The sequence below is a fragment of the Phoca vitulina genome, unplaced genomic scaffold, assembly GCF_004348235.1.
Source record: "Phoca vitulina isolate PV1807 unplaced genomic scaffold, GSC_HSeal_1.0 scaffold89, whole genome shotgun sequence".
NCBI classification, from domain to species: domain Eukaryota; kingdom Metazoa; phylum Chordata; class Mammalia; order Carnivora; family Phocidae; genus Phoca; species Phoca vitulina.
Window position 1 is genome coordinate 1,403,098 of NW_022589792.1, and position 27,381 is coordinate 1,430,478.

Consider the following 27,381-nt stretch of genomic DNA (forward strand, 5'->3'; position numbering starts at 1 on the left):
GCTTTCAGCACTGCGGCCTGGATTACCTCCTGGGCCAGTTCCAAGATTGATTAGCCAATTCCAGGCTGGTGGACATCTAGGTGGTTAACAGATTTCACTCTGGAAAGCACTGCTGCAGGGAGAGGCCATCCTTGCAGACCCACTGAAGAGAATGAAAACGGTGACGTGGGGCGGGGGAGTCAGTAGGGGACAGTTAAGCCTCTCAAAAGAGTTGACATCTGGATTGAGTCCTGAGTGACCAGAGGAAGCCAGGATTGTGGAAAGGCTCAGAGGAGATGGTCATTCCAGGCAGACGATCAGCACGTGCAAAGGCCCTGCAGCAGAAGTAGGTTTGGCCTGTTTGCTGTACCTTGACCAGCAGTGTGCTTGAGGGAGTGAGTGAGGGTAGGGGTGAAGGTAGGGAGGTGACAGGGCAATTGGATGCCATCAGGAGCCCTTTGGAGCAGAGGAGGGTCATGGCCTGATTCATATCATGTCCAGTTTTCCATTGACTGTATAGGGCAAATGGTCTCTTTTGGGCACCATGGTAAGAACTTTGCAAATCCTTCCAACTACCATCTGAGGCAGGTGACATTATCCCCCACTTAACAAATGGGGAAACTGAGGCACAGAAAGGTGACTAGACCTGCACAGATAGTCCAGAAAAGAATTGGCAGTGCCCAGATTCCAGCTCAGGTCTGAGAGGCCCAAGAGCCACGGCTACTCGTCTCCATGGGCCACTTCCTGCTTCTGCTCCTGGCCTGGCCTCCCAGATGAGACCTTGGAGCAGGTGACCCTAGGGCTGAGAACCAAGGGCGGGGCCGGCTCTGGACCCTGCAGGACTGTTGCGCAGGAAGGAGCCTGCTGGGGATTTGTGAAGGGGTGGCACCTGGAGTGGGTTGTGAAAGTCAACAAGTCCACCCACCCTCATCTGAGCCTCAGTCTCATTGGACAGTGGCAGGTTTGGTCCTTCATCCCACAAACATTGGTCACCTGCCCCATGCCTGGCTGGCTATTGAGAGCTGAGGAGAAACCGGAGAACATGCCAGGCAGAGGACCCTGCTCCCATGAGGCTGCCGCTCTAATGGGTGGGTGGGAGGGAAGGGACAGACCATAGCCATATGAACAAATCAGTAAACTGGAAAATGCCAGTTGTGAGAAGAATTGAGAATCAAGCTGGATGGCATATAACAGAGCAGGACCTGCTTCATATTCGGGGGGTGCCGGGCAGTGGGTACAGAAGAGGAGTTGCTAGTTGGCCCTGTGGGTGTTGCAGGGAGAGATTTGTAGGCTGAGGGAGTAGCCAGTGCAAAGGCCCTGAGGCAGGACCCTACCTGTTTTGGGGGAACATGACAGAGAACAGTATAGCAGGAGCTGAGTGAGTAAGGGGGAGGGCCGGGAGTGACTGGGCAGGTTGTGCAGGGCCTTGTGGGCCTCAGCGAGGACTTGGGGTTTTACCCCGAGGGAGGTGGGAGCCTTGGGAAGCCTCTGAGCAGAGGGGGGACATGCTCTGACGTGGCATCCACAGGCACCCTATGGCCACTCTGGGGGTGAGGGTGGGAAGCCCTAGAGGCAGCAGCTGCACTGGCCCAGGCAAGCACGGATGGCCTGCGTGATGGCCTTGGATGTGCAGAGAAGTGGGCCAGTTCATGCTCCATCTGCAGGTGGGGCCGGCAGGGCTTGCTGCAGGGAGGGGTTGGCAGTGAAGGGTGGGAGGAGCCCTGTGTCTGCAGTCCGAGTCAGCCTGCCTGCCCCTTGTGGTGACCCCAAGGACATAGTGGCACCTGCCTGGGGCCACTGAGTGTGGGCTGGGCTCTGGGTGACCAGTGGTTACCGTTGGATGGCGTCCAGGTCGATGGTAATGAGGCAGGGACTGGGTGGGGACCGGTGGGGCACGTGGACTGGATGGTGAGGCTCCAGAGGCCAAGCGATGATCTGTGCCTCTGTTCTAGTAAAACCACAAAGGAGGCCCTGGGGTGTGTGGGGGTGATTGGGGGGGTCTGCCTCGTTGACATCCCACCTGTGTTCCCATCACAGCTCTGCTCCTTCCTTGCTGAGTTGCCTGGGCACGTCCTGAAACTCTGAGCCTCAGTCTGCCTATCTGGGAAATGGGGGTATTGGCCCTGGTGTCATTCTTTTCGTGTTGCTAGAGGGTTTGCTGAGATGTTGCCAAAGACTGGGTTAGAGCTGGGCTAGGGGGGCAGCCAGTGCTCCCTATCTGGGCTCTTGACAGCCTGAGAGAGTGAGCTGGGTACAAACAGGTCCCTGGAGCATGGGCCGCCTGCTGAGGGCTCTTCCCGCGGCTGGTGTTGTGCTGAGGTCTCCTGGTCACACTGAGGCTTTGAGTGACCCCCCCCCCCCCATGAGGATATGGTGGTGAGGAAGGGATCCCAGCCTAGAGCACTTGCTGGGCCTCCTGCCATCATGCTGCCCAGGTGAGGGGTGACCTGGGCGCTTACCAGCTCTGACTCATCCTCTGCTGGCTTATCTGTTTGTTTTCTTCCCTCCCCTGGGAAGGCCTCCACCTGCCCACTTGTCAGCCTGGGTTTTAAGCCTCCATTGTTCCCTCAGGTAGGCATCCCCACCCATGTGGGGGGCTGGAAGCCAAGGGGTCCTGGTGGGATCTTAGGCTCTGTTCAGACAAAGTAAACAAACAGCTAGGGCTTCTGATCTGCCCCCTCCTGTTGTGCCTTACCCTCCCTGTTCCCTACCACCTTTCCCCTGGGAGCCCTCATTACCTTCTAGGGAGAGGTGGCCCATTTTAGGGCTTGGAAACTGAGGCTCCAAGAGGGTGAAAGTGACTTGTGCAGGTCAGGCGGCCAGCGGGATCTTCTCTGAAGGATGAGTGGCATCCCTTCATCTGGTAGACGGCCATGCCAGTGCCCAGAGAAGGTGGATCCTGCCCAGGACCACACAGCTCATGGGGGGAAGGGCTGGGCTTTGAACCCAGGTTCTCTGGCTCCAGAGTCTGTATTCCTCCTTGCCACTCACCAAACATTTAATGAGCACCTGCTATATGCCAGGCACTATTCTAGGTGCTGGAGATCCAGTAGTGACCAGGCCAGGTGATGTCATATGCTGTCACAGGACTGGACTTACGTTGAAGGCCATGTTGTGGGAGTGAGAAGGGTGTGCATTTGGGAAGGAGGGGTGCATGCCATGGCATCTGCCCACGCGTAGGTGGGCAGTGCCTGTGGGGAGGAGTTTCCTGGCAGAGGGAACAGATCCTGCAGAGGCTGGAAGCCAGAACTGCGGAAATCCCAGAGGTGGAGGATGCAGGGGTGGGGTGGGGGTGGGGGGATGGACAGGTAGAGGATCCTGTCAAATGCGGGATGGATCGTGTGAGTTCTTCAGGAGGGAAGCTTGGATCCCTGGCCTTTGCTTTAGAAAGATAACCGTAGGTAACCTGGGAGGAGGATCTTGGGACCAGGCCTGGGTCTGGTGCAGAAATGATCATGGCTAACACTTATTGAACCCCGACTCTGTGCCAGGGAACGAAATAGACCTGAGACCCTGTCCTGGGGAGCTGCGTGGCAGGGAGGGGTGGGTAAGCAGATGAGTGGCTTGGAGTGTTAGTGATGAGGGAAAAAATGAAGGTGGGAGGGACGTGGGGTGGGGGGTGGAGCTGTGAGCGAGGGTGGGAAGTCTCCCTAGGGAGGTGTCATTTGAGCCAGAGCTGTGGCGGGGGGGTGAGTCATGGCAGTGCCCGTTTGGTACCCAGCTGACCTTGGGTGGGCGGTTACTCCATCCTTCTGACCGGGAAACCGAGAGACAGGGAAGCTGGCCCGAGTCGCACCGTGTGCAGGGCAGCCTGGGTGTACGGTGGCCCTCGGAGCAGGCGTGGGTGGGGTGGCTCAGGGCAGAGGAAGCAGACGACTGAGGCTTGAGAGTTGACTCCAGATAAGCGGACAGTGTCCTGGGCAGAGCTACTTGGGGTGGTGGTCTCCTTCCCAGGGGAAGGAAGGCCCCGAGAGTGTTCCTGCTGCCTTGTGTCAGAAAACCCTCTGAGTGGACCTGGGGGCACAGCCAGACAGGCCCCTCCTCACCGAGCCTCTTGGAAATTTCTGGGAGTTGCTTTTGGGGGGGGACTGTCCAGGCTGCAGGTAGGTGTTGCTGCTCTTTCCACTCAGCAGTCTGAGAACTTCTGGAAAACACAATTGGAGAAATACCAGGGCTCCTGGTGCTCCCGGCCTGGGGTGCGAGGCCGCGTGCACCTGCCCAGCCTCGTCCTTCAGCCTTCTCCCACTCAGGCCGTACCTCCTTTGCCCAGGCTGCACCCAGTCATCCTTCCCACTCCCCATCAAGTTCCAGCCCCAGAAAGCCACCTTCCCTGCATGTGCCCAGAGCTCTCAGGGTTCTCTTGGGCAGCGTGCTGGTCCTGGTCCTCTTCGTGTTTTGCTGAGGCTCTCATTGTCTGTTGTCTGTGGTGTTACCATTGTGCTCATGGTGCCTGGCCCCCCAGCCACGCCCAGAACAGTCACAGGACAGCACGTGCCAATACCAGTGGCCGAAGGCTTGGCCCGGGCTGGGGAGATGCCAGCGGCTTTTGAGTCAGATGTGTGGGCCCAGAGGCCGGGTGACCTGGGGTCAGAGGCCAGACCCCATGAATTTCAGTCCACATTCCCACCACTCCCTGATGCCTAGTGACCTTGTTTGGTTTTTTTTAAATTTTTTAAATTTAATTTTTAAAATGTTTTTAAAGATTTTATTTATTTATTTGACAGAGAGAGACACAGCGAGAGAGGGAACACAAGCAGGGGGAGTGGGAGAGGGAGAAGCAGGTTTCCCGCGGAGCACGGAGCCCGATGCGGGGCTCAATCCCAGGACCCCAGGATGATGACCTGAGCCGAAGGCAGACGCTTAACGACTGAGCCACTCAGGCACTCCTGTTTTTTTTTTTTTTAAATAAATGCATACACTTAGGAAACCACCAGACAGATCAAGATAGAGGATGTTGTCATTCCAGAAAGTTCCTCATGCCCCTTCTAATCAGTTCTCCAAAGGGAACCAACTGCTCTGATTTCTATCTGCAGAGACTAGTTCTGCCTGTTCAGGTCTGCCCTCTGACTCAGCAGGAGAAACGGGGGCGTGTGTCTACCAGACGCATCTGTGCAGATGTTCATAGCAGCTGCATTTGTAATGACCCCGAACTGGAAAGACCCCAGGTGTCCCACCAATGAGAGAACCGATGAGCAAACTGTGGCCCATCCATGCCAGTGAACACGGGTCAGTGGTGAAAAGGAACCTGTGTCAGTCACACACACAGCATGGGGTGGGGGGCACATAGACCGGTGGGAGGGATGCATTCCCATGCTTCTGTATTGTTCGGTCATGGACCCGTTCGGTTGCGTTGAAGAGGCGGAGTGGGAGGTTCTGGCGAAGGACGTACACACTGTCACCGCTGCTGTCGCTGATTTTGTGTTGGAGGGCTGGTGCTGATGGTTTCCAGGATGCCATGCCTCTGATGTGCGAGGGGCCTCCTGTCCCTGCTTCTCAGGTCTTTGCCTCTGAGCCAGGGGATCTGGGGCTCTGGGATGGCCAGGGTCAAGGCCATATGTGGTGCTTGAGAGGTTAGCAGCCAGCAGCAGGCCTGCCCTGTCCCTGGGAGAGCCTGGCATCTGCCGTGAAGTGGCTTTGCTCTCTGGCAAGGGCCAAGGTGAGAACTGACTTTAGGGCCTGGTGAGCTGGGGGCCTCCTTGCTGTCTCCCTGCCCTGCCCGTTCTGTACCCCTGCATGTAGCTCACTTCTTGTTTCCCCTTCTCAGAGGGGCCTTCTCTAACCATCCCAGCTGGGATGCCCCCTACCAGTTGTCCTGTGTCCTGCACAAATTGCAGATGATCTAAACATTTATCTAGGTGCAAACCTTGTTTGAAATTCTCTGAACCTAGAACCTTTCTCCATTTTACATGAGACAACACAAGAATTCTTTGCATGGCTTTAATGATCTCTGAAAATGCCCCTTCTACTTCGGTGCCCTGGATCCCTGGTCTTTGGCTTTCCTTTCTCACTGGTCCAGAGTGCCTTCTGGTCATCCTACTTTGCATGAATCCACATGTGTTAGTGTAAACAGGTGCAAGTGGTGCCTGAGTATTTCCGTAGTGAAATACACAGGATATATTTTTTTTATTTAACGGCTTTATTGAGGGATGTTTATGTATTAGGAAATCTACCCATTTCAAATGCAGTGATATTTTTAGTAAATTTACAGTAAATAGTAGTAAGTTGACCACTATAGTCCAGTTTTAGAACGTGTCCAGCACCCCAGAAATCTCCCTCCTTGTTTCCCACCCCTGGGTAAGCACTGATCCACCTCCTGCTTATATCGATTTGTCTTTTTGGGACATGAAACACATCATATTTTATTTCATCTTTTTATCATACATATGGCATTATATTAATTTATAACATGTATGTAGGAAATGCACTGATCTCTTTGAGGTGTGAGGAGATTGTTCAGATATCTGTCCATGAAAGGGCTCTTTGGGCAGGCTGGGGCTGGAGCACAGCCAGCCAGAGGGAAACGGTACCATTCAACGGCAACCTTCATTCCAGTCCCTCCTCTGCCCCTTGTGGCCTCAGGACCCTCCAAGGTCAGAGCGTTCCCCAGTGCCTGGCTGGGACTGGTGTCTTTGCTGATGTTGCCCCAGTTGCAAGACGGGATTGCTCCACATGTGTGGTCACACTTCCTGCCCCGCAGGCCAGCCGCGTGAGTAACTTCTGTCCTTTTCCCCTCCCACAGGGACTTCCTTCCCCGAGGTTCAGGAATCGTGACCCGGCGGCCTCTCATTCTGCAGCTCATCTTCTCAAAAACAGGTACAGTGGGACAGCTCGCTGCTGTAGCAGGAAATGAGCGTGGACTCAGCGCCCGGCAGGAGTGAGGGGGCCGATGGTGGTGTCCGGGGTCTTGGGCTGTCATTTGGGCTTGAATTCATGGTCTCCACGTGTGTAGCACAGCTGAAGCACAGTTCGGTGAACACCCACCCCTCGTGTCCTCCATTGTGACCAGGCTGCTAAGCGCCATGTTTGTTTGCAATGTTGTGGATAACACAGTTTGCTGAACGGTTTCAAAATCAGTAGCAGACGTTGTGACACGTCAACCCAGAATGTTTCAGGGAGCCTCCCCTTGCACTAAGGACACCTTCCTACATTCACAGCCACACCCAAGAAAAGTAATCGTTCCTGCATGGTACCTGATGCCAGTCCATGAGTATGTTGCCAGTTGTCCCCCCAGATATCTTCCCTGGCTAGTTTTCCAGCTGCTCTGATCAGTCCCCTCCTACACTCACTCGGTTGTCCTGTCTCCTCACCACCATGTCCGTTTTGATGATGACATTGGCTTGGGAAGAGGCCCATCCGTTGAATATAGAATGGCCCATGTGTAGATTTTTTTCTGTCTTCCCTTCGGTGTCCAATCAGCTGGGCCAAGTCTGGCATGAGGTGGGCATGTCTTCCAGCATAAAACCCACTGAGGCCTCCTTGGAAAGCATCTCGGGTCAGAAGCTGGAAGGGGACAGGGGAGCTCTTGGGGGCATGGTCTCTCCTCCCTCCAGAGCCCCGAGTGGCCTCATGCTGCTTTCCCCACTGACCTGGAATATCAGCCTTGGTGGGTTCAGCATCCACAGGGCGCCAGGCTCCCCGCACGGCCCGGTTAGACACACCTGTCCTAGGAAGGCAGCTGACACGCCCCCATTTTACGGGCAAACTGAAGCCTAGCCGGGCCACCTGCCTTCGCACTTGGCACCCGATCTGGATGGGCATCAACCTGGGTGGGCATGAGCTGAGTCAGAGCTCAGCCCCTCCCCTGCGCTGTGCCCCAGTCACGTGCTCTCATCTTCATCTTCTGACTCCGCCCAGCCCACTTGTGAGGGGGCGTGGCTCCAGTGAGAGGTGGTAGCCGATTGGCCCGCACCTCCTCTTTGTGAGCTCTGCCATGTCATAGGCCACAGGCGAGCCAGTGGGCTGCTTCCTGTGGGTTTAGGTGTCCAATCAGCTGGGCCAAGACTGGCAGCCGCAGAGCCGGGGGTTTCAGATGACAGTGGGTCAGAGAGTCACGTAAGGAAGGCATGGCCCAGTGGGTTTCCGCTTTCCATTCAGCCGGTTGGTAGGGGGTGGGGGCTGAGGATATGCATTTTTAATGAGTTCCCAGCTGATGCTGATGTGCATGCTTCTGGCCCCTGGCCACGCGGGGAAAGCTTTTGCCCTGGTGGGTCGGCCCTGAGCGCTAAGGCTGCCTGGGTTCAGATCGTGACTCTGCAGCTTACTGGCCTCATGGCCCCTGGGGAGGGACTGCTGCTCACGATGTGTTTCCTGTCTGGACAGTGAAGATAATAATAGCGCTGACTTTGGCGGTTGCCATGAAGACCACGTTATTCAATACGTCCGAGCCGCAGCACAGTGCCTGGCACACTGCAGGTCCTCCCTGTGTGGAGCTGACTCAGGGGCTGTGGTTGTGTGCTTTCTGCCGGCCTGCTCGGGATGGCCTGCTGGGAGAACAGGTCTGCTGGCATTCTGCACTGGAAGGGGGCAGGCTGTGTCATGGCGGGAGGGCTATCCCATCATCTCCATGGTGGCCGTCACCAGCTGTGGTTCACTGAGCACGTAGTGCATGCTACAGGCTGGTCCAGGCCCAGGGCACAGCAGTGACGGGACCAAGGCTGCTGCCACCACCTGCCCACCTGGCATTCCCGTTGGTGCCAGGGGACAGAAGGGGGAGGCCAGGGGGGAGACTGGCAGGCCTGGCCCCCACCAGATTGGAGTGTGTGTGGAGAGGGGAGAGTGACTAACTTCATCCTAGAGGGTGGGGCATCCTGGGACTTCTTTGAAGAAGCGATGTTGGAGCCAAGGCTGACAGGTGTGTTGGGGTGTCAGGGAAGGGGGAGCTCCCTTCCAGCAGAGAGTGGCAGACTGAAGAGCACTGAAGGCAGAAGCTCTGAGGGTGCATATTAGCCTAGTGCCTGACCTGGACTAATGCTGGGGTCTCTGTTCCCATCATCCCCACTTTACAGAGGAGGGAACTGGGGCTTCCAGAGATGAAGCCACTTGCCCAAGAGCACACAGGAGCATTATCATGAGAGCCCAGCTCTAAACCCACTTGGTGGGGTGCACCCTTAGGCCCAGGTGTCACTTGACCAGATCCTGTGGCTGCTGGTGAAAGAGAGACCACAGGAGCCCGCCCGGGGCAGGGGACCGGAAGAGGTGGGAGTGGTGCCTGGGGGCAGGTGGGGACAGGGTGGCAGCCGTGGAGATAGAATTGTGGTTGGATTCTGTTGGGCTGGCAGTGGAGATGGGAAGCGAGGCCCAGGTGTCCCATATGGTAGTGGCCCTTGCCGGGTCCCATACTCCTCCTCCTCCACCTGACTGTGGCATCTTCCGTCTCTTCTTGCTGCCAGCAGATGCGTGCCCTGCTGGACCTCAGCCGGATGCCAGGGAGGCAGCGTGGGGGTGGCAGACAGGAGATGCCGTGGTCAGGCTGAGAGGAGCAAGGACTGGGGGTGTGGGACAGTATATTGGCCGTTGGATTTACTTTGGGCCGGGGGCCCAAGGAGAACATTTTGGGCAGGGGCAACAGCATGTGCGAAGCTGTGAAGTGAGGCTGGGGGGGAGGGTCAGGAGGCAGGTGACATGGCCTGGCAGTCTGCTGGGGGATTAGGCATGAGAGCCCAAAGAGCACACGGGTGGGGAGAGACCTGCTCAGCCCACTGGCTGCCCTGTGGAAGGATAGGCAGGGAGGCCAGGGAGAGGTTAGCCTCGAACCAGGCAAGAGGTGGTGAGGTCTGGCCCAGGGCAGTGCTGTGGGGGTGAAGGGCAGTCTAGAGTGACCTAGAGGTGGGGGGGTCCAGGGCGATGAACAGCAGAGGTGCCCTAACTGGGTGGGAGGTGGGACATCCCACTAATAAGAGGGAGGAGGCTAAGTTTAGTGGGGGACATGTGATTGGTGGAGGGGCTATGTGGGGCTGCATTGTTTTTAGAGAGTAGACTTTTGTCCAGCTGACTCTGGAGAAAGGACTCTGGAGCCAGGCAGCTACCCCTAGTGTCTGGGGCCTGGGACAAGTGGCCTCCCTCTCTGTGTCTCAGCTTCCTCATCTGTAATATGGGGGTGATAGTGGTACCTCCCTTGTGGCCCTGGCACGCCATGTGGCTTTCGTGTGGCTGCCGCCTCCTGTGGGGTCTGGAGTCCCACGATGTGGTTCTGTGGCTGGGCCTCAGTCCTCTGATGTCTGTGACACCCAGTGATGCCTGGCTTCTGGTCCAGACTGGTCTTGGTGAGCCATTACTTTTAATCTGCTTAGTTTAAAAATTACCTAAGACCACATGGGGCGCCTGGCCGGCTTAGTAGAGCATGCGATGCGAGCCCCACATTGGGTGTAGAGATTACTTAAAAATAAAATCTTAAAAAAAAATAATTACCTAAAACTACAGCCACCAGGAAGTTTGATGGCTCATGGGTGAACCCTGCTCCTCCCTGGGAACCATCCCTTGGCCTGGTAAACCCTGCGTGCTGGGGACTGTTCTTGTGTGGAATGTGGCCTGCTGAGCCTCCCTTCCCTTGACCTTGGCTGGTGTTCTCAGGGGCCAGCGAGGGGATGGCAGGGCTTCGCTCCCAGCTTTCTTCTCAAAGCCTTATGACCCCAACAGGTCCTTGCTGGCCTCTGGGACCTCACCTCCTCCTGGTCCCTAGCTGCAGCATCTTCCCTCATTGCTCATCCTCAAGGTCAGCTCTCAGCTCATTCATTCACCCCTCCAGGCCTTGGCCCTCACTGTGCTCCCTTCCTGGAACACCCTGCCCACCTTCCTTGTCCTTGTCCTCCTCCTTTCCTGAGTGTGAGCCCCAATGCCCTCCTGCCCCCCCTGCCCCATCACAGCTGCCTTAGTTCCTCCACAGCACGTATCACGTAATCTCATCCCGTTTTTATATTTTCTTAATGGTTTCTCCCCTGCCCCGAAAGTCAGTGCCAGAGGGCAGGGACACTGATGTGCCTTGTCTGCCGCTCTCTGGTGCCCAGCACAGGGCCGGACCCTGGCGGGTGCTCCGTCAGCATTAGCCAGGTACCTGAGCGTGCTCTGTGGGCCGCTGCGCTGCCTCTTCTCTCCTGGTGGAAGGCGGGTGGGATCATCAGCTGCTTTCTCCGGCACCTTTCCCCATGAGCCTGGCCCTGGCAGGGCCTTCTCTATAAAGCTGGAAGACACTGCAGCACTCAGGGCATGGACCTTGTGTCTTGATGAGGAAACAGACAGGAGCTGGTGCAAGTCAGGCGGGGGGGCAGGGCGCGGGGGGGCTGGCCGGGATGCCAGCTGGGGCTGTCACTTTCTCCGTGTACGTGGGGTTTTTCCCACACTACCAAGCAGTTCTCCAGTTCTCAGTGGACATTGACTGCGTGGCCTACAGTCACCTCCGTTCCCACACTGCCCGCCCGCCTGGACATAGTGTCAGACCCCCCAGGATAAGGGCTCCGTCCCACCAGACTGTCGCCCTCCACCCCCACCGCCAGTCACGAGTACAGGATGTCCCCTGTGCTTCTCACCCCCGGCTATAGATCTGAGGTTCCCAGGGCCCTCCCCTCAGGTTCACTGAATTTACTGGAGCGGCTCACGGAGCTCCGGGAAACTGTTTACTTCCTAGATCAGTGGTTAATATAAAAAGGATAGAACTCAGGAGCAGCCAGAGGGAAAAGAGGCGTAGGGCAGGGTGTGGGGAAGGGGCGCCCCTCTCCTAGCACCTCCTTGTGCTCGCCAGCCAGGAAGCTCTCTGAGCCCCATCCTTTTGGGATTTTGATGGGGCCTCATCACATAGGCATGATTGATTAAATTAGCCACTGGCGATGGATTCAACCTATGGCCCTCTCCACCGTGGGGGTGGATAGGGAGGGGCTAAAAGCTGCAACCCTCTAATTACATAAATTGGTCCCCTGGCAAGCAACTCCCATCCTAAGTGCTTTCCAAAAGTCTCCTCATTAGCTTAAACTGATGTGTGGTTTCTGAAAGGGGCTTATTAGGAATGTTAAGACAGCTTTATTGCTCTTATCACTTAGGGCTTTCCAAGGATTCTAGGAGCTCTGTGTCAAAAATGGAGGGAAGAAATACAAGTATGTATTTCTTACTATAAATCACAATAGCACACCTTCCTGGTGGTGGTGTGTCCTAGAATGGGAGGTCTGCACGACTTGTCTCAAATCAGAGGGAGCCTGAGGACCAAGCAAGCTCGGGGGGGTGCCACATGCTTTGCCTCTTCTTGGTTGGCTAAAGCCTCTGCAAAGTTCCTCTTGATTGGACCCCTTTGATCATGGGGTACTCAGGGTCTCCCAGGTATATTTGAGTCCCCAAGTATGGCCTCCCGTCCCAGGTGAGCATGCCTGCTGTGCCAGGTTGGGGGAAGGCAGACTCCACCTCCTGCTGCCAGGAGTCAGCCTGGTGTTCCACTTCGCACTGGGTTGAGAATGGGGTAAGGATGGGAAATGTCCATGAAGACCAGGGCAGGGTTCCTCCATGCAAAGCCCTGAGACCCCGGAGCGCCTGGGTGGCTCAGTCGGTGAAGTGTGCGACTCTTGATTTTGGCTCAGGGTGTGATCTCAGGGTCATGGGATCAAGCTCCAAGTTGGGCTGTGCATTGAGCTCAGAGTCGGCTTGAGGTTGTTTCCCTCCCTCTCCCTCTCCCTCTGCCCCTCCCCCCACCCTACTCATTCACTCAGGCACATGCTCTCTCTCTCAAAAAAAAAAAAAAAAAAGGCCCTGATACCCCAAGGCCAGCCTTGTGCATTTCCCTGACTAGCAGCTAAGCTATTTGTGTGCTTCCTGTGGGCGCAGCGCGATGGCATTTGATTTCCTAGCAGCCCCACAGCTGTGTTCAGTGTTGTCCAATTTCCTTGTGGGGGAACTGAGGCACTGAGAGAGGGGCTGGAACTCTGAGCTGGGCGTGGCTAGACATGCCCACCTCTCTCTCTTCTTCCTGTCACCTCCCCACATGCTGTTGTGGCTCCTGCCTCAGCCTTTCCAGGCCGGAGGGGCTAGGCTGAAGGCTGGTTGTTGCAGTAGAATTTCGGCGGGGTCTGTCACTGGCTCTGCCTGCGGGGTAGGGAGGGTGCCTTCTGTCCTGTGGGCCTCCTCCAGCTCCTTTGAAACAGGGGGGCCCAAAGCCTTCTCGGGAAACCAGGCCTGAGGGAACCGCGGCCACTGACTTGGGGCTGTTTCCTGGTGCCCCGGGTGGCATGGCGGCACGCACTTGTCATCTCCCTTCTGAGGACACCTTCTCGAAGGGCCTGGGAGATGCCCAAAGTAGGGATTGGCTGCTTAGCACAGCGGGGACCCACTTGGGACTCAGGGTGATGTCGTCCTAGGCTGCGGCACCTGATGACTCAGTAATTTTTATTAAGCACCTCCTAGCTACCAGGCACCGGAGAGAGCAGTGACCAAAACTAAGCCTGCTCTCTTGCAGCTCCGGCCTTAGCAGGGGGACACCTGAGCACATGGCGTGTCAGGCCGTGGAGGGAGGGGCCAGGCGGCAGGGCATCTGCTGGATCCCCAGTGGTCAAGGTGGGCCTCCCCACGGAGGGCTGCTTCAAGCTGAGACCTGAAGGAGATGAGGGAACAAGTCCTGGAAGGAGGGCAGAACGTCTTTCTAGGAAACAACTGCGAGTGCACTCACTGCCCCACAGTTAGGATGCGGGTGGGAAGCTGTGCGGTGGCAGAGGGTGGCTGGCGCCTCTGGGTCAGCAGCACGAGTGCTGGACAAGGGCCCAGGTGATTGCTTCATTCCTGGTGTGCGCCAGGCCCTGGGCTGGGTCCCGTGGAAACCCTGGGGCTGCCCTTCCTCCCAGGGAAGGGCCTGGCTCGGAGGGCCGGTGGGAGTGGGGGTGGGGCTGTCAGGGCCGCCCCAGGGCTCAGGGACTGGCCGCACTGGCCGCACTGGCCTTGTTTGCTGCGCACCAGCAGGGGAGAGTTAGGAACTCGGCAGCTGGGCTGGGGACAGCAGGGTGCAGCTCTGCTGCGGGGACTCAACTTTGGCTGCTGGGAACGAGTTGAGAGAGTCTCCAGGCATCACAGGCTCTGAGCTCAGCCCTCAGGCCTCTGACTTATTCTTTGCGACAGGGGATCATTAAAAACTCATCGGCATTCTAGCATGTACAGGGCTGGGGAGCCCCAGGCAAAGCCCCTCCCGTCTTATTTCTCAGGTTTCTATTCTCTTCACAGGGAGACTGGCGCAGAGGCCGACCTGGCCCGTGGGAGGCTCCCCTCCTTCCCCGGACCCCTGGGCCCAGAGCGTCCTCAGGCAATGGGGGAAAGTCGCCACCTCAGAGAGATGGTGCAGGCACGGGCTCTCTGCCCATCGCTGCCCTGGCCTGCCTCCCTCGTCCTGGGGCGGGCTGGGGCTGGACTCCGGCAGGTTAGCCCCTCCAGGGGGTCCCACCCCTGGCTTCTGCTGTGTTGCGTCTCTTTGTGGAGTGTGTGGCACCTGCTGTGACACGCTTGGGCAGTGTTCATCGTCCCGTCAGACCAGGGGCCCAGCTCAGGACTGGGCCTTTGGTGTCAGGATCTTGGGAAGGAAGGAGGGAGGGAGGGGGAGCAAGAGAGAGAGAGAGAGAGAGAGAGAGGAAAAAACAGCAGGTGGCCTTGCTAGACTCCGTCCCTGTCCAGTCTCCCATATATTCAGCTTGGTGGCCTTGGAGTTGGGCCCCCTTACAGAAGCCGAAGCAGGGACCGTATTATCTTTCTCATAGTCATTCAGTCATGCATATGATTATTGAGCACGTCAGTAGGTATACCCAGAGGGAGCCCCCAGGGACACAGAGTGAACAATGCAGATTCAGATCCCTGCCCCATAGGGTGAACCCGGAAAATAACACAGGAGGAGGTCAACGTTGTTAGAAGGCAGCCAGTGCTTGGAGGGTCATAAGGCAGGGAAGGAAGAACTCAAGAGGTTCGTCATCTTGGGTGGGAGCCAGAACAGACCTCGTGGAGAAGGTGACACTTGAACAAACATGAAGGAGGTTAGGGAGAGAGCCTATAAGCAGAGAGAAGAGCCAGTGCAAAGGCCCTGAGGCAGAAGACCCAAGTGGCTGGCTGGAGGGGAATGAGTTGAAGTCAGAAGCTGGGGAGAATGGGGCACCTGGGTGGCTCAGTCATTATGCGTCTGCCTTCCGCTCAGGTCATGATCTCAGGGTCCTGGGATCGAGCCCCACGTCAGGCTCCCTGCTCTGCGGAAAGCCTGCTTCTCCCTCTCCCACTCCCCCTGCTTGTGTTCCTTCTCTCGCTTTGTCTCTCTCTGTCAAATAAATAAATAAAATCTTTAAAAAAAAAAAAAAAGCTGGGGAGAAGGAAGTTTTATAGGGCTCTGGGGAAGTGGTGAGTTGGGAGCCATGGAGGGTTCTGAGGAAAGGAGGGCCAAGGTCTGGCTTTAAGAGGGTCAGTGCTGTGCGGGGAAAGAAGGCTTCGTGGAAGCTTTTGAAGGTTAGTATCAACCCTGGAATCTAGCACATGGTTTCAAAGCGACAAGGAGCCCAGTAAAGTGGGCAGTGAGGGATGGGCCTGGCAGGCTCCTGAACCTTCCTCTTGGGCACAGAGGGTGTGGTTTCTGCTGCCCACCACTCCCGGGATAAGAAGCTGTGGCTTTCTGGCACCATCCGCACATCCTGCAGATGAAGGAGTTGGCAGAGAGGGAGACGGCCAGTGCCCGCTGGACTCCAGGGGTCATGGCCAGCAGGTCCTGGCTCTGGGGTGGGAGGAGGCCCAAGATGCAGGATGAGGTGTCAGGTGGCATGGGGTTTAGGAAGGCTCCCTGGGAGAGGCAACAAGCAGGCAGGCCCTAGAGGAGCAAGGGGTGGGGGTGGGCCTTCCAGGTACCAGGCCTGGCAGGGCCCGGTCTACAAGGGAGAGGGCCTGCATCCTGTGGTTGCGTTCCTGGGAGGGAGATGGTCTCTTGCGGGTGCTGAGCCCCGGGCCGTGAGCCGGATGAGAACTGAGGTATGCTGTGGGGGGGTTGGGGGACTGTTCCATTTTTGGAGGCTGCTGCCGGAAGAGCAGCCAAGCGTTTCCTCTTGTCCCTGTGGAGGGCTTGAGCGTGACTGTCCTTGGGAACTGGGTCAGCTGATGGGGGTGGGGTGGGGGTGCCCATGCTGATGGTGTCCTCGTTGCCCCTGTCCCCAGGCGGCCAGTGCCCTCAGTGATCTGAGCCCACAGAGTCCCCCGGGCCCCCGAAGCAGAGGTCCAGAGAGGTTACGAGCCTGCCAGGGGCCTCACAAAGGCCACGTGACCTGAGAGCCACTACCTGGAGACAGATGATCTGAAGTCGGAATCCCAGCTCCACCACTGAGCTTGGGCCAAGTCACTTCCCCTGTGTGGGCCTCAGGTTCCTCATCTGTGGCACAGATGCCCGCTGCTAAGGGGCTCGCTCTTGAGGGGCACGTGGGAGCACCCACGGGGCTTGGCTGGAGCCAGCAGGGGCTGCGTGTTGGCCCCAGCTGGTTAGGTCGCGGTGATGGGATGGCGAGCCTCTTCGCCCTCATTTCTTTCTGCCTCGCTCTGCGTCTGGGTGGAGATTCTAGAGCTGCTGGGCCTCCTCTGTCGGGCTCCATCTCCATCCTCTCTTTTGAGGCAGCTGATGGTGTGTCTGTGCTGGGATTTGTGTAGCCAGGTCTCCTCCTGGTGGACATCGAGGCGACTTCTCGTTCCTTCCTCTTAGGGATGATGTGGCTGCATGCACCTCTGCCTCTGTAGTGGTGCAGTGCTTTGGGCTGTTTGCCAGCGTGTCTGACTTCCATTTTCTTTGTAGCATCACTGCTGAGCCGTGGTTTCTGAGCCTACGGGGTCTCCCCTTCCCAACATTTACCACAAAAATTGGAACATATAGAAAAGTTGAGGAATTATACAGCAAACACCTGTAGGCTCAGTCCCTACATCTGAGGACGAACATATTTTATTCTTGCTTTATCCCGTATCTAATGGGCCCAGCACTCATCGTTAGTCACTTGGCTCAGAAGGTGTGAAGAGGCCTCCTCTGCCCACTTCAGGCCCTGCCCAGAAAGCGGTTCTCCTGAGGGGTTCGTGTCTAGGTGGGGGGCCCTGGGAACAGCCAGAAGGTGAGGAGAGCCAGACGGGCTTTGATGAGGCCAGCAGCGGCACCCTGTTCCCCATCCTATGCACACGCTCGGGGAGGAAGGACAGATGGGCCCCAAGGGCGTGCGTCTGGGATCTTGGCAAGCTGGACAGTGCTGGCAGCTCAGGATCCCCCTAGGATGGCGGCTTGCATCTCCTTTGACCCACAGCAAGGGGGTTTCTGTGTCACGACTCTGGACTCAGTCTCACGGGTAACACCGAGGAAGCAGCTCCCTCACACGTACACCACCTGCTGTCCAGTGACGCATGCCCGTATTTCCCCTTGTGTCCTGTTCATCCAAAAGTGACAAGTGCTGGTTACACCCACCTGTTGGTTGTTTTGTTTTGTTTTGTTTTTCTCATAGCGCGTCATGACGTTTCGTTTCGCAAAATACATCACGAGAGTTTCTCTTCCCCCCTGGGGACAGGATCTTTGCTGGTTTTGTTCCTTGAGGAATTCCCTGAGGTCCGGAAGGGGGCTCGGCTGTAGGAGCGCCCCCTGTAGATATTTTCTGCGAGGATGAATCTGTGGCTCCCCAAATTCCTGGAGCCACTGTGACTGATTCTTCGCTTTCTCTGCTTGACAAGACACCTGTCCCAGAAGGCCATCAGCTCCCTGCCCGCAAGCGAGACTGCTTCTCTTTCTCATTTTGAGCATCTTTCTTCCTTTTTCAGAATATGCTGAGTTTTTGCACTGTAAGTCCAAAAAGTTTACAGACTTTGATGAAGTCCGGCAGGAGATCGAAGCGGAGACCGACAGGGTCACGGGGACCAACAAAGGCATCTCCCCAGTGCCCATCAACCTGCGGGTCTACTCGCCCCACGGTAGGCAGCACAGGCGCAGACCCTTTGGGTGTCGGGGCAGAGGGGAGCCGACTCTGTGCCACTCATGGGTGGGGTTGGCCACACTCTCACAAAAAATATGACCCCTTCCATTTTTCTTCACACGCACACAGCCCTCTTGATCTCTGTCTTCCCATTTTTTGATAGGAATGTGGTACTGAGAAATCATTCTCAGCTCTCAGGAAACACAGCATGCTGGAAAGACTCTTGGGAGTGGTGGGGACTGGGGCAAATCGCAGCTGTATGCCCCTGTGGAAAGGGTGGCCATGGTGTGGTTCCCAGGTCACGGCGGCCACATAATGACACCAGCCCAGGGTAACCAAGTCTTCCGGGCCTTACAGAGGAGCCAGATAGCCAGTCTTCTCTGTAAAATGTTCTGATTTAAAAAAAAACTCCCGGGCGCCTGGGTGGCTCAGTCGGTTAAGCGACTGCCTTCGGCTCAGGTCATGATCCTGGAGTCCCGGGATCGAGTCCCGCATCGGGCTACCTGCTCAGCAGGGAGTCTGCTTCTCCCTCTCCCGCTCCCCCCTCTTGTGCTCTCTCTCTCTCACTCTCTCTCTCAAATAAATAAATCAAAAATCAAAAAAAAAATAAAAAATAAAAAAATAAAAAAATAAAAAAAAACTCCCATCATTTACCTAGCGCCGCCTGCCACCAAGTACAACTTGTGGCCCTGGGGCATAGATTGCTAACTCAAATGGCATTTGGAGAATTTTCTAGCAGACTCTGAACTCCTCAGCATGAGTTCTTAGAGTTTTTAAATTGATTTATTTTTGAATAAATGATGCCTATACACAGCACAAAAATACAAAAATTATGAAGGGGTATAGAGCAAAAACCTACGCTGCCCTCAGTATTACGAACATATTTTATATTCTCACTCCTGAGTCAGTTATGAACATGTTTGTGTGTATATCATGCTTGTGTGTTTCACCGCTTTTATTCAAATTGTAGCATAATATAAAATGCCTCTTCTTTGTATGAATACATCTCAGAGTGTGTCTCTTATTGGAGTATCATCTTTTTGTTTTTATGGTAAACATTGGTAAACAGCAGCCTTTGGTCATGGCTGAATTGATGGGCCGAAATTTATTTAGCCACTGAGAGCATTTCCAGGCTGCCAATGCAAATGTCCCAATTTAAAACTGTATCACTGCAATAGAGAGAGGCTGTCTGTAGGAGGGGGCCCTCGAAGAGGAGCTGCTGGATCCAAAGGTGTGATCTGGTTGGAGGGCAGGAGGAATCCTGCAGGCAGACCCCTCCCAGCATTTGGGAAAGTGGGCTGGGTAGCTGTGGGGCCGTGCCTGCCTCCCCTCCTCTGTCTCTGATGACCTTTCCCTCTGGTTTCCCTCTCAGTGTTGAACCTGACCCTCATCGACCTCCCGGGTATCACCAAGGTGCCTGTGGGGGACCAGCCCCCAGATATCGAGTACCAGATCAAGGACATGATCCTGCAGTTCATCAGCCGGGAGAGCAGCCTCATTCTTGCCGTCACCCCTGCCAACATGGACCTGGCCAACTCGGACGCCCTCAAGCTGGCCAAGGAGGTCGACCCACAAGGTAACCACTGAGCCCTACCGTAGGCGTTCCCCTCCCGAGGGCCTGGATGCATGGCAACTTGCCCAGCATCCTTGATTCCAGGTCACTGGTGTTCTCTTTGGCATATGACCCCTAGGAAAAGGCCCTCCTGGGATACAGCATCTCCCGTGGGGACCAGCAGTGCCGGAGGGCTGCCCCTGGGAGGCTGTTGTGTGGCAGTTGGGCGTTTCTCCTCAGCTTGGTCCCCCTCAGTCAAAATGGCAACAGCAATCCTAGCCTGCAGAGCTGCTGAGAGGACTAGAGATGTCCCTGTAACTGCTCAGGGGCCAGGCAGAGAAGGTGAAAGGTTGATGAGTTAGTGAAGCCAGATGGGGCAGTAGGGATCAGTGGGGACTGTGGCGTCTCTGGCTTGGGGCATTCCGGGTCAAACTTTTCCTTGGGCCATTTATTAAGTACATGTCAGTTAAGTACCTGATACATGCCAGGCTCTGTTTTGGCCTTGGGGACCCTGCAGGGGACAAAGTTGACAGGGCCCCTGCCACTGGTGAGTTGATGTTCCAGGGAGGGAGACAGAAAACAGTAAGAAAATAAGCAGGTGGGGCAGTTTCAGCCAGAAGTAAGCACTGGAGGAAAATCCAACCCTTTGAGAGTGGCTGGGGTCGGGGGTGTGGGGGTCAGAGGCCACTGAAGATGTGAGGTTTCAGGCAAGACCAGAATGATGAATGATGAAAAGAGGCAAAATCCAGGAAAATGGCCAGTGATGCTAAATAGGCTGGGCTGGATTTGAGCCTGGGGTGCCCAGAACGTGGTGAGGAGGCCATTGTGGCTGGGGCAGAGGAGGCGACGTGGAGGGGGTGCGACTGTCCGAGGGGCCTTGGTGGCTGCCGTGGGGAGCTGGGTGTGTCCTGCATGTGTTGGTGGTTGTGGAGTGGGACACACACTGAAATACGATTTGCAAAATGCCTCTGACTGCCTGATTCCATGGTGGTTCGGAGGGAGTTGGGGACCAGGGAGGAGCTGGGGAAAGACGGGCTCTGGCGCTCCGCTCCCTGGCTTCTGGTCCCCGGTCCGGCCCGAGGACGGCCGGTGGAGGGATGGGAGCTGACGGCCCTTTCACACACTGGACTGCGAGCTTTTCAGAGTCGAGGGCAGTGCTCCGAGTATCTTTGTCCCGAGAAGGACACGCTGTGTCCCCATGGTCATCCCAGGCATGGTCTCCCAGGAAAGGCCGCGCCTATCCGTGGGCCCCCCACAGGCTCCCCGTGCCCCCGGTCCAGTCCCATGGATAGAGCATGATTGTGACAGAGATGTCACAGAGGCTTGATCGGGTGGTAAGGAAATGGGCGTGGGTTCAGTTACACTTGTAAACTCAATGTTGGCTCTTTTTCTGGCTTTGGAAGTGTTCATAATTATTACCCCCAAAATGTCACCGTTATAAAACACAGAATCTAAGAAGCGACCGCTCCCCTTCCCCTACAGAGATACCAGTGGCCACGCCTCGGAAATAGCCTCTCATAGTTTGTTCTCCCGTGTAAACTCACATTTTAAAAAATGCGATGATCTTTCCTTATTTTTCTGTACGCTGTGTGTGTTTCCCTGTTACCATCGGGACGCATGTGCACAGCATCCACCTAGCTGGCCACTCTCACCTCTTCTTTGTTCATAAATGATCCTCCAGTGAAATGCAGCATTTCCGGTAGAGTCCAGGTCCCCAGTCCCCCCCCGACTCTGCCTCTCCCCTCCCTGCCTGGCACAAGCTTTGTGGGTATTCACAGCTGTGGCCCCTTCACCCTCCAAAAAGGTGATGGCACCTCACAGCCAAATATGAACAGGCAGGAGCACCAGGGAGAGCACAACTCTCAGCCCCGCGAAGCCCCCCTTAGCACCCTCTGGAGATCTCCCTGGGCTTCCTGTGTGTCACACATATGCACACGTACATGCACACACACACACACGCACGGGCGCTATCACAGAGGATCCGTAGGCCCACCAGGGCCAGCTGATCTGTAGGTGAGCAGCTTTGCTAGGAGGGTTCCCTTGATTCGAGGTGACCTGGGGACAGGAGGAATCCAATGAGGTGGTTTCCAGAGTGGAATTTTGGCCATTCAGGTGCAAGGTAACCCTAGAAACAGTCGCCGTGGTTTTGCGTATGATGTTGGGACTTTGCGGGTAAGTCAGAGAGCACAGCATGGAGACTGAGCCTGGATTTTGAGTTTTCATGAGGTCTTCCCCTGACACTGCGGCAGCAAGACACTGTCGCAGGTCACAGGAATGACAATGACGGTGGCCAGTATTTACTGATTGCATGTTTGTCACAAGCCAGTTTATCTTCATGGGCAACCCTCTGAGATTGGCGTGGCTGTTGTCTTCACTTGACATGAGGGAAACTGGGGTCCAGGCAGGTGACGTTATAGCTTGTCCCAGGTCTCACAGCTTGGACGTGGGGACCCCCCCTCCCCAGGCTGCCAGCCCAGGCTCCTCCCTCACGGCATCGTCTGACCTCTGGGCTCTTTCAGGCCTGCGGACCATTGGCGTCATCACCAAGCTCGACCTGATGGACGAAGGCACCGACGCCAGGGACATCCTGGAGAACAAGCTGCTGCCCTTGAGAAGAGGTGCGGTTGGGCGGGAGCCGGAGCCATGGGGGGCGGTGGCTGGGCGGAGGTTCAAATGATCATGTTTTTGTCCTTATCGTTACCGAAACCTGGACCGATGCCAGGAAGTATGCACAAATAAGCACCCACCACTGCCTGTTTCCCCACGGCCCAGAGTAACTGCTTTTTCATGTCTTTTTCTTCTGATTTGTACACATTGACTTTCCATTTACACAGTTAACACCTGCTCACTTGGGGAACATAAACAAACCTACAGAAAAGGGAAACCAGAGTCATCCACAGCACCCCCTCTCCCAGTAGTTCCTACCTTGTGGCTCTCCTCCCAAAAGTGTTCCCCAGGATGCATAATTAATTAATTAGCTTCTTTTCTTCCTTTTCCTTTTCCTTTCCTTTCCTTTCTCCCTCCTACCCTCCCTTCCTTCCTTCCGTCCTTCTGATTTATTTATTTATTTGAGAGAGGAGGGGTGGTGGGAGAGAGAGCGGCTCAGGGAGACTCTGCATTGAGGTTGGAGCCCGACACGTGGCCGGATCTCATGACCCTGAGATCACGACCTGAGCTTGAAACCAAGAGTTGGATGCTTAACTGACTGAGCCACCCTGGTGCCCCAGGATTCATAATTTTTATTAATGTTCATGCTTACTTTCTATTTGAACATTTAAAAAACATTCTTGAAAGTAGAGAGAGAAGTACGAGGAACCCCCATGGACCCAGCCTTAGTGTTACCAACTGTACACAGCTAATCTCGAATCCCTGAATGTCCTCCCCTTATTTGCTTCCTGGGGGATTACAAAGCAAATCCTTGGCATCAATATCATTTTACACATAAATACCTACGTTTCTGGTTGAACAGCTCCCTCACCAGCCCCCTTTTTTTTCCTCTTATACCATTTTTTGTGGAAGAAACCAGATCATGGCCCACACTTGGGATTGGGCCAATTGTTCCCTATAAATTGGTAATTAAATCTAGATGGAGAACCTGATAAGGTTCAGGTTTAGGATCAAGTTTAGATCTTCTGACAGGAGTAGCCTAAATATTTTTCTTTTCAAAAAATTAGAATAGCAAATACTTATTAAGTGTCTGTTACGTACTAGGCACTGCTCTGTGCTCTTGATGTGTGTGGGCGAGCTCATTGAATCCTGCTAACAATCCAGATTATGTGGTGGCTCTATTCCTATCCCCATTTTATGGCTGAAGAAACTGAGGCACAGAGAAGCTGAATACCTTGTCCCAGCTCACAAAAGTAGGATGTGACAGAGCTGGTTTGGAATGCCGGCTCTCCAGTGTCCTGCCACTTTGTGACCTACTTTTCCATTTCACTTAGCAGAACAGCAGAGTGTTTCCCCATGACAGGCAAATATTCTTCAAGGTGACTTCAAGAGGTCCTGTGGAATCCCTTGTATGAGGATTTGTGGGCCGTTACTCAATCCCTGTTTGTTGGACACTGAGGTTATTGCTGTTTGTCACTGTGGCATGGTATTGAGTGTCCATCTAGGCTTTAATTTTTAAAAAAATTTTAAGCCATTTTTTTTTCTTTTTTAAATTTTTTTATTGTTATGTTAATCCCCATACATTACATCATTAGTTTTAGATATAGTGTTCCATGATTCATTGTTTGTGCATAACACCCAGTGCTCCATGCAGAACGTGCCCTCCTCAATACCCATCACCAGGCTAACCCATCCTCCCACCCCCCTCCCCTCTAGAACCCTCAGTTTGTTTTTCAGAGTCCATCGTCTCTCATGGTTTTTCTCCCCCTCCGATTTCCCCCCCTTTGTTCTTTCCCTCCGCTACATTCTTCTTCTTCTTTTTTTCTTTCTTAACATATATTGCATTATTTGTTTCAGAGGTACAGATCTGAGATTCAACAGTCTTGCACAATTCACAGCGCTTACCAGAGCACATACCCTCCCCAGTGTCCATCACCCAGTCACCCCATCCCTCCCACCCCACCCCCCACTCCAGCAACCCTCAGTTTGTTTCCTGAGATTAAGAATTCCTCATATCAGTGAGGTCATATGATACATGTCTTTCTCTGTTTGACTTATCTCGCTCAGCATAATACCCTCCAGTTCCATCCACGTCGTTGCAAATGTTTAAGCCATTTTCTTAATTGCTTTCCTTTCTTGCCCCATTCCTTCCCTCGGGGGATCTGCTGTCAGCTGTAGGCACCCTTGGCACGCCATTTAGATCTTTTCCTTGGTCCCCCCAGATGCCCTCCTCCAGGTGTGGGATGGGCATGGGACAACATTCGGACCGTGGTTTCCAACCTTCCCCCATCCGTGCTGAGCCATTGAGTAAGGAGAGGTGGCCGCCAGGGTCAGGAGCCAAAGAGTGCCTCTGCATCAGAGGTTTAGGAAGGAAGGGTTGGTGCCGGAGAGGGAAGCAGACCCCACGTGTCCCCGTCCCCTCTGCCAGCCACCCCCACCCTGTGCTCTTCCCACATGTACTGGGGCCTAAATTTTAGTCCCCGAAGGATGCTACCTGGGCTCAGCATTGGTGCTGGGTGGCTGGATGACACAGACCTCTTCAGCTTCCTTCCTCCCCCCTCACTGTTGTCTGCATCTGCCCTCCTCTGCCCTCCTCTCTGTTTCTAAGAAAGTCAGCCCTTCCTCGCCCCGCTCTGTCTGGCTCCCGACTTAGGCCCTCAGGCCTCCCACCCTCAGTGTTCTCCTCTTGTCCTGTGCCTTTTAGAATCTCCCAGCTGCATCCTTTTCCTTGACTTACAGAAGACTCAGAACTCCTGTGCTTTTAGGAACCAGAATCCCAGCCAGACCACTGTCTCTGCTCCCTGCTGTTTCCTCCTGCTTACTGTTGTGTGGGTGATAGTGAGTTTGGGCTTCTCACCAGTCTGGGCTCACATCTGAGTTCTCCTGCGGCCCCTCTCTGTGACCTCACCTTGGTCATTTCCCTTCATCTGTAAAATGGACATAATGGCAAAGATGGAGAGAATGAAAGGTAACCAGTCCTGCACAAGACTTGGCAGGATAAATGGCAGGCAGACACCACTCCCCTCCTCCCCAAGGGAAACCTTGAATGCCCCCCACTGAGAGCGGGGTATATCTGTGTATGGATCTCTTTGGGCCTTTTGCCACCTCTCCCCAGTCTACCTCTCCAGCTTTCATTATGTCAGTCAGGATGAAAACAATCCCCACGTCTGTTTATTGAGCACCTACCATGGGTCAGGCACTCGGCTGAGTTCTTGGTGTCCCATGACACCCACCCACACACCCGTACTGCTGGGCGCCTTGCATCCACACTTGGGGACCCGTGACTATTCTGGATTTTTTTTTTTTTTTTAAGTAGGCTCAATGCTCAGTGCGGAGCCCAACATGGGGCTTGAACCCACAACCCTGAGATCAAGACCCGAGCTGAGATCAAGAGTCGGACTCTGAACCGACTGAGCCACCCAGGCGCCCCTGTTCTGGTTTTTTGAACACCATCCCCATTCTCTTCTCTTCCAATTGCTTCATGTCCGAAGAGGGCAGAGCTTTTCTTCACATTAGCATTTTGATTTTAAATCCTGTTTTCTATGATTAAAGAATTCTAGAATGGTTCCAAAGGTCGTCCAGCCCCGCCCGCAAGTCCCATTTCTCATGTAGTCATGGTTACCATTTTCTTGTGTCTGATACAGAAAATTTTAACCCAAATACAATCATCTCTAAAAAGCTTCCCTCCCGTTAGCTCCGAAGCATTAGCCATCATTCCCACCTGCCCGCCATGTGTGGTTTTGGACTTTTTTCTGTTCTGTTCTATTCATTTCTCTGTATATACATATCCAACCTTTACAAACGTAACAGCTGTAGAACAGGTTTTATTTATTTTTATTTATTTATTTATTTTTAAAATATTTATTTATTTGACAGAGAGAGACATAGCGAGAGCAGGAACACAAGCAGAGGGAGTGGGAGAGGGAGAAGCAGGCTTCCCGCCGAGCAGGGAGCCCGATGTGGGGCTCGATCCCAGGACCCTGGGATCATGACCTGAGCTGAAGGCAGATGCTTAACGACTAAGCCACCCAGGTGCCCCTAGAACAGGTTTTAATACCTGGCAAGATGAGCTGGTCCCTCTCCCCCTTCTTTTTTGAGGTGGTTTTCTTGTCTCTAAAGCTCAGTTTGGGGGTTTCATCTTCTCCAGAGCTTTCCTCTGTCCCCCACCTCACACCAGGCCGGGCGTCACCCCTCCTTCCTCCAGACACTTCTGTTGCTTTTCGGGACTGCTCTTTGTGTTCATGTTCTCCGCGTTTCTGAGGAAACGGTCCGGCTTGTGGCCCGGTCTGTGAGTGACCTATGGGACAGGGTCCATGGTGGGCATCCAGGCACCTTGGCCTGCCTGGCACTGCCCCCTGCCCTGACCGTCTGTCCCCGCAGGCTACATCGGCGTGGTAAACCGCAGCCAGAAGGACATTGAGGGCAAGAAGGACATCCGCGCGGCGCTGGCGGCCGAGAGAAAGTTCTTCCTCTCCCACCCGGCCTACCGGCACATGGCTGACCGCATGGGCACCCCGCACCTGCAGAAGACCCTGAATCAGGTACGGCCAGGGTTTTGTGCCGGTGCAGTCCGCTACGCTGCTGGCCGTGGTCCAGAGCAACACGGGTCCCAGCCACATTTGATTCGGGGCCTGACGAAGGGGGGGTTGTTCCGTGAGTCTCTAGCGGCACAATTATCTCCATTGCTGTTATTGTTGCTTTTATTTTAATTATAATTAAATACTTGGAATTATCTAATCAGCGTACCCAGAGGTTTGCATACAGTTCCTGGTGTCGGTGACCTGGTGACAATGGCCTGGCCCACACCAAGGCAGGGTGCCCGGGAGCGCTGGATGGGACCTCTGCGGGGCCGAAGCCCAGCCCCACCTCTGACCGGGTGGCCCAGCCTGTCCGAGCCCGTGTCCCCTGGGTGTCAGCTGGGAACCATCACCGGCCGCTCTTTCTGTACCAGGAACGTATTCTCAGCTTTCGGAAACCACGAGCATGCCGTGAGGTGCCCTCGTCTGCCCCCCCTTCCACCCGCGGGGCGCACTGTCAACCGTGCCTGCGCTTCTTTCTGTCCATAGAAGCAAAAAGGACTTTCGAGAATCACAGTTCTCCCTTTCTTACCGTAAAAGATGACGTAGTTGTGGATGCCTCCTCCCCCGCCGCCCACCCCGCCCCGCGTTTGGGTTTTTCTGCTCAGCGCTATCTCCTGGAGCGCTGGCCGGGCCGAAAAGCACCCTTCCCCGTTCTTTCTCCTGGCTGCGTCGTGGTCTCTGAACGCACGGGCCGCAGGCTGTCCCGCCAGGCTCTCTTTGGAGAGCAACCACGAAGGTGGCCGTTAATGTG

The 27,381-nt window shown here is 55.0% G+C and overlaps 1 protein-coding gene across 8 annotated transcripts in view; it reads left to right on the plus strand.

Annotated features, from left to right (window-relative positions):
* Positions 1-27,381, plus strand: part of DNM2 (dynamin 2) — an 85,091-nt gene that overhangs the window by 24,879 nt on the left and 32,831 nt on the right. For all 8 annotated transcript variants that reach the window (XM_032395922.1, XM_032395917.1, XM_032395920.1 and 5 more), the window contains exons 2-6: positions 6,719-6,792; positions 17,740-17,889; positions 19,264-19,467; positions 21,963-22,061; positions 26,431-26,591. In XM_032395922.1, the coding sequence (XP_032251813.1) occupies positions 6,719-6,792; positions 17,740-17,889; positions 19,264-19,467; positions 21,963-22,061; positions 26,431-26,591 (688 nt within the window). The remainder of the gene's footprint in view (positions 1-6,718; positions 6,793-17,739; positions 17,890-19,263; positions 19,468-21,962; positions 22,062-26,430; positions 26,592-27,381) is intronic.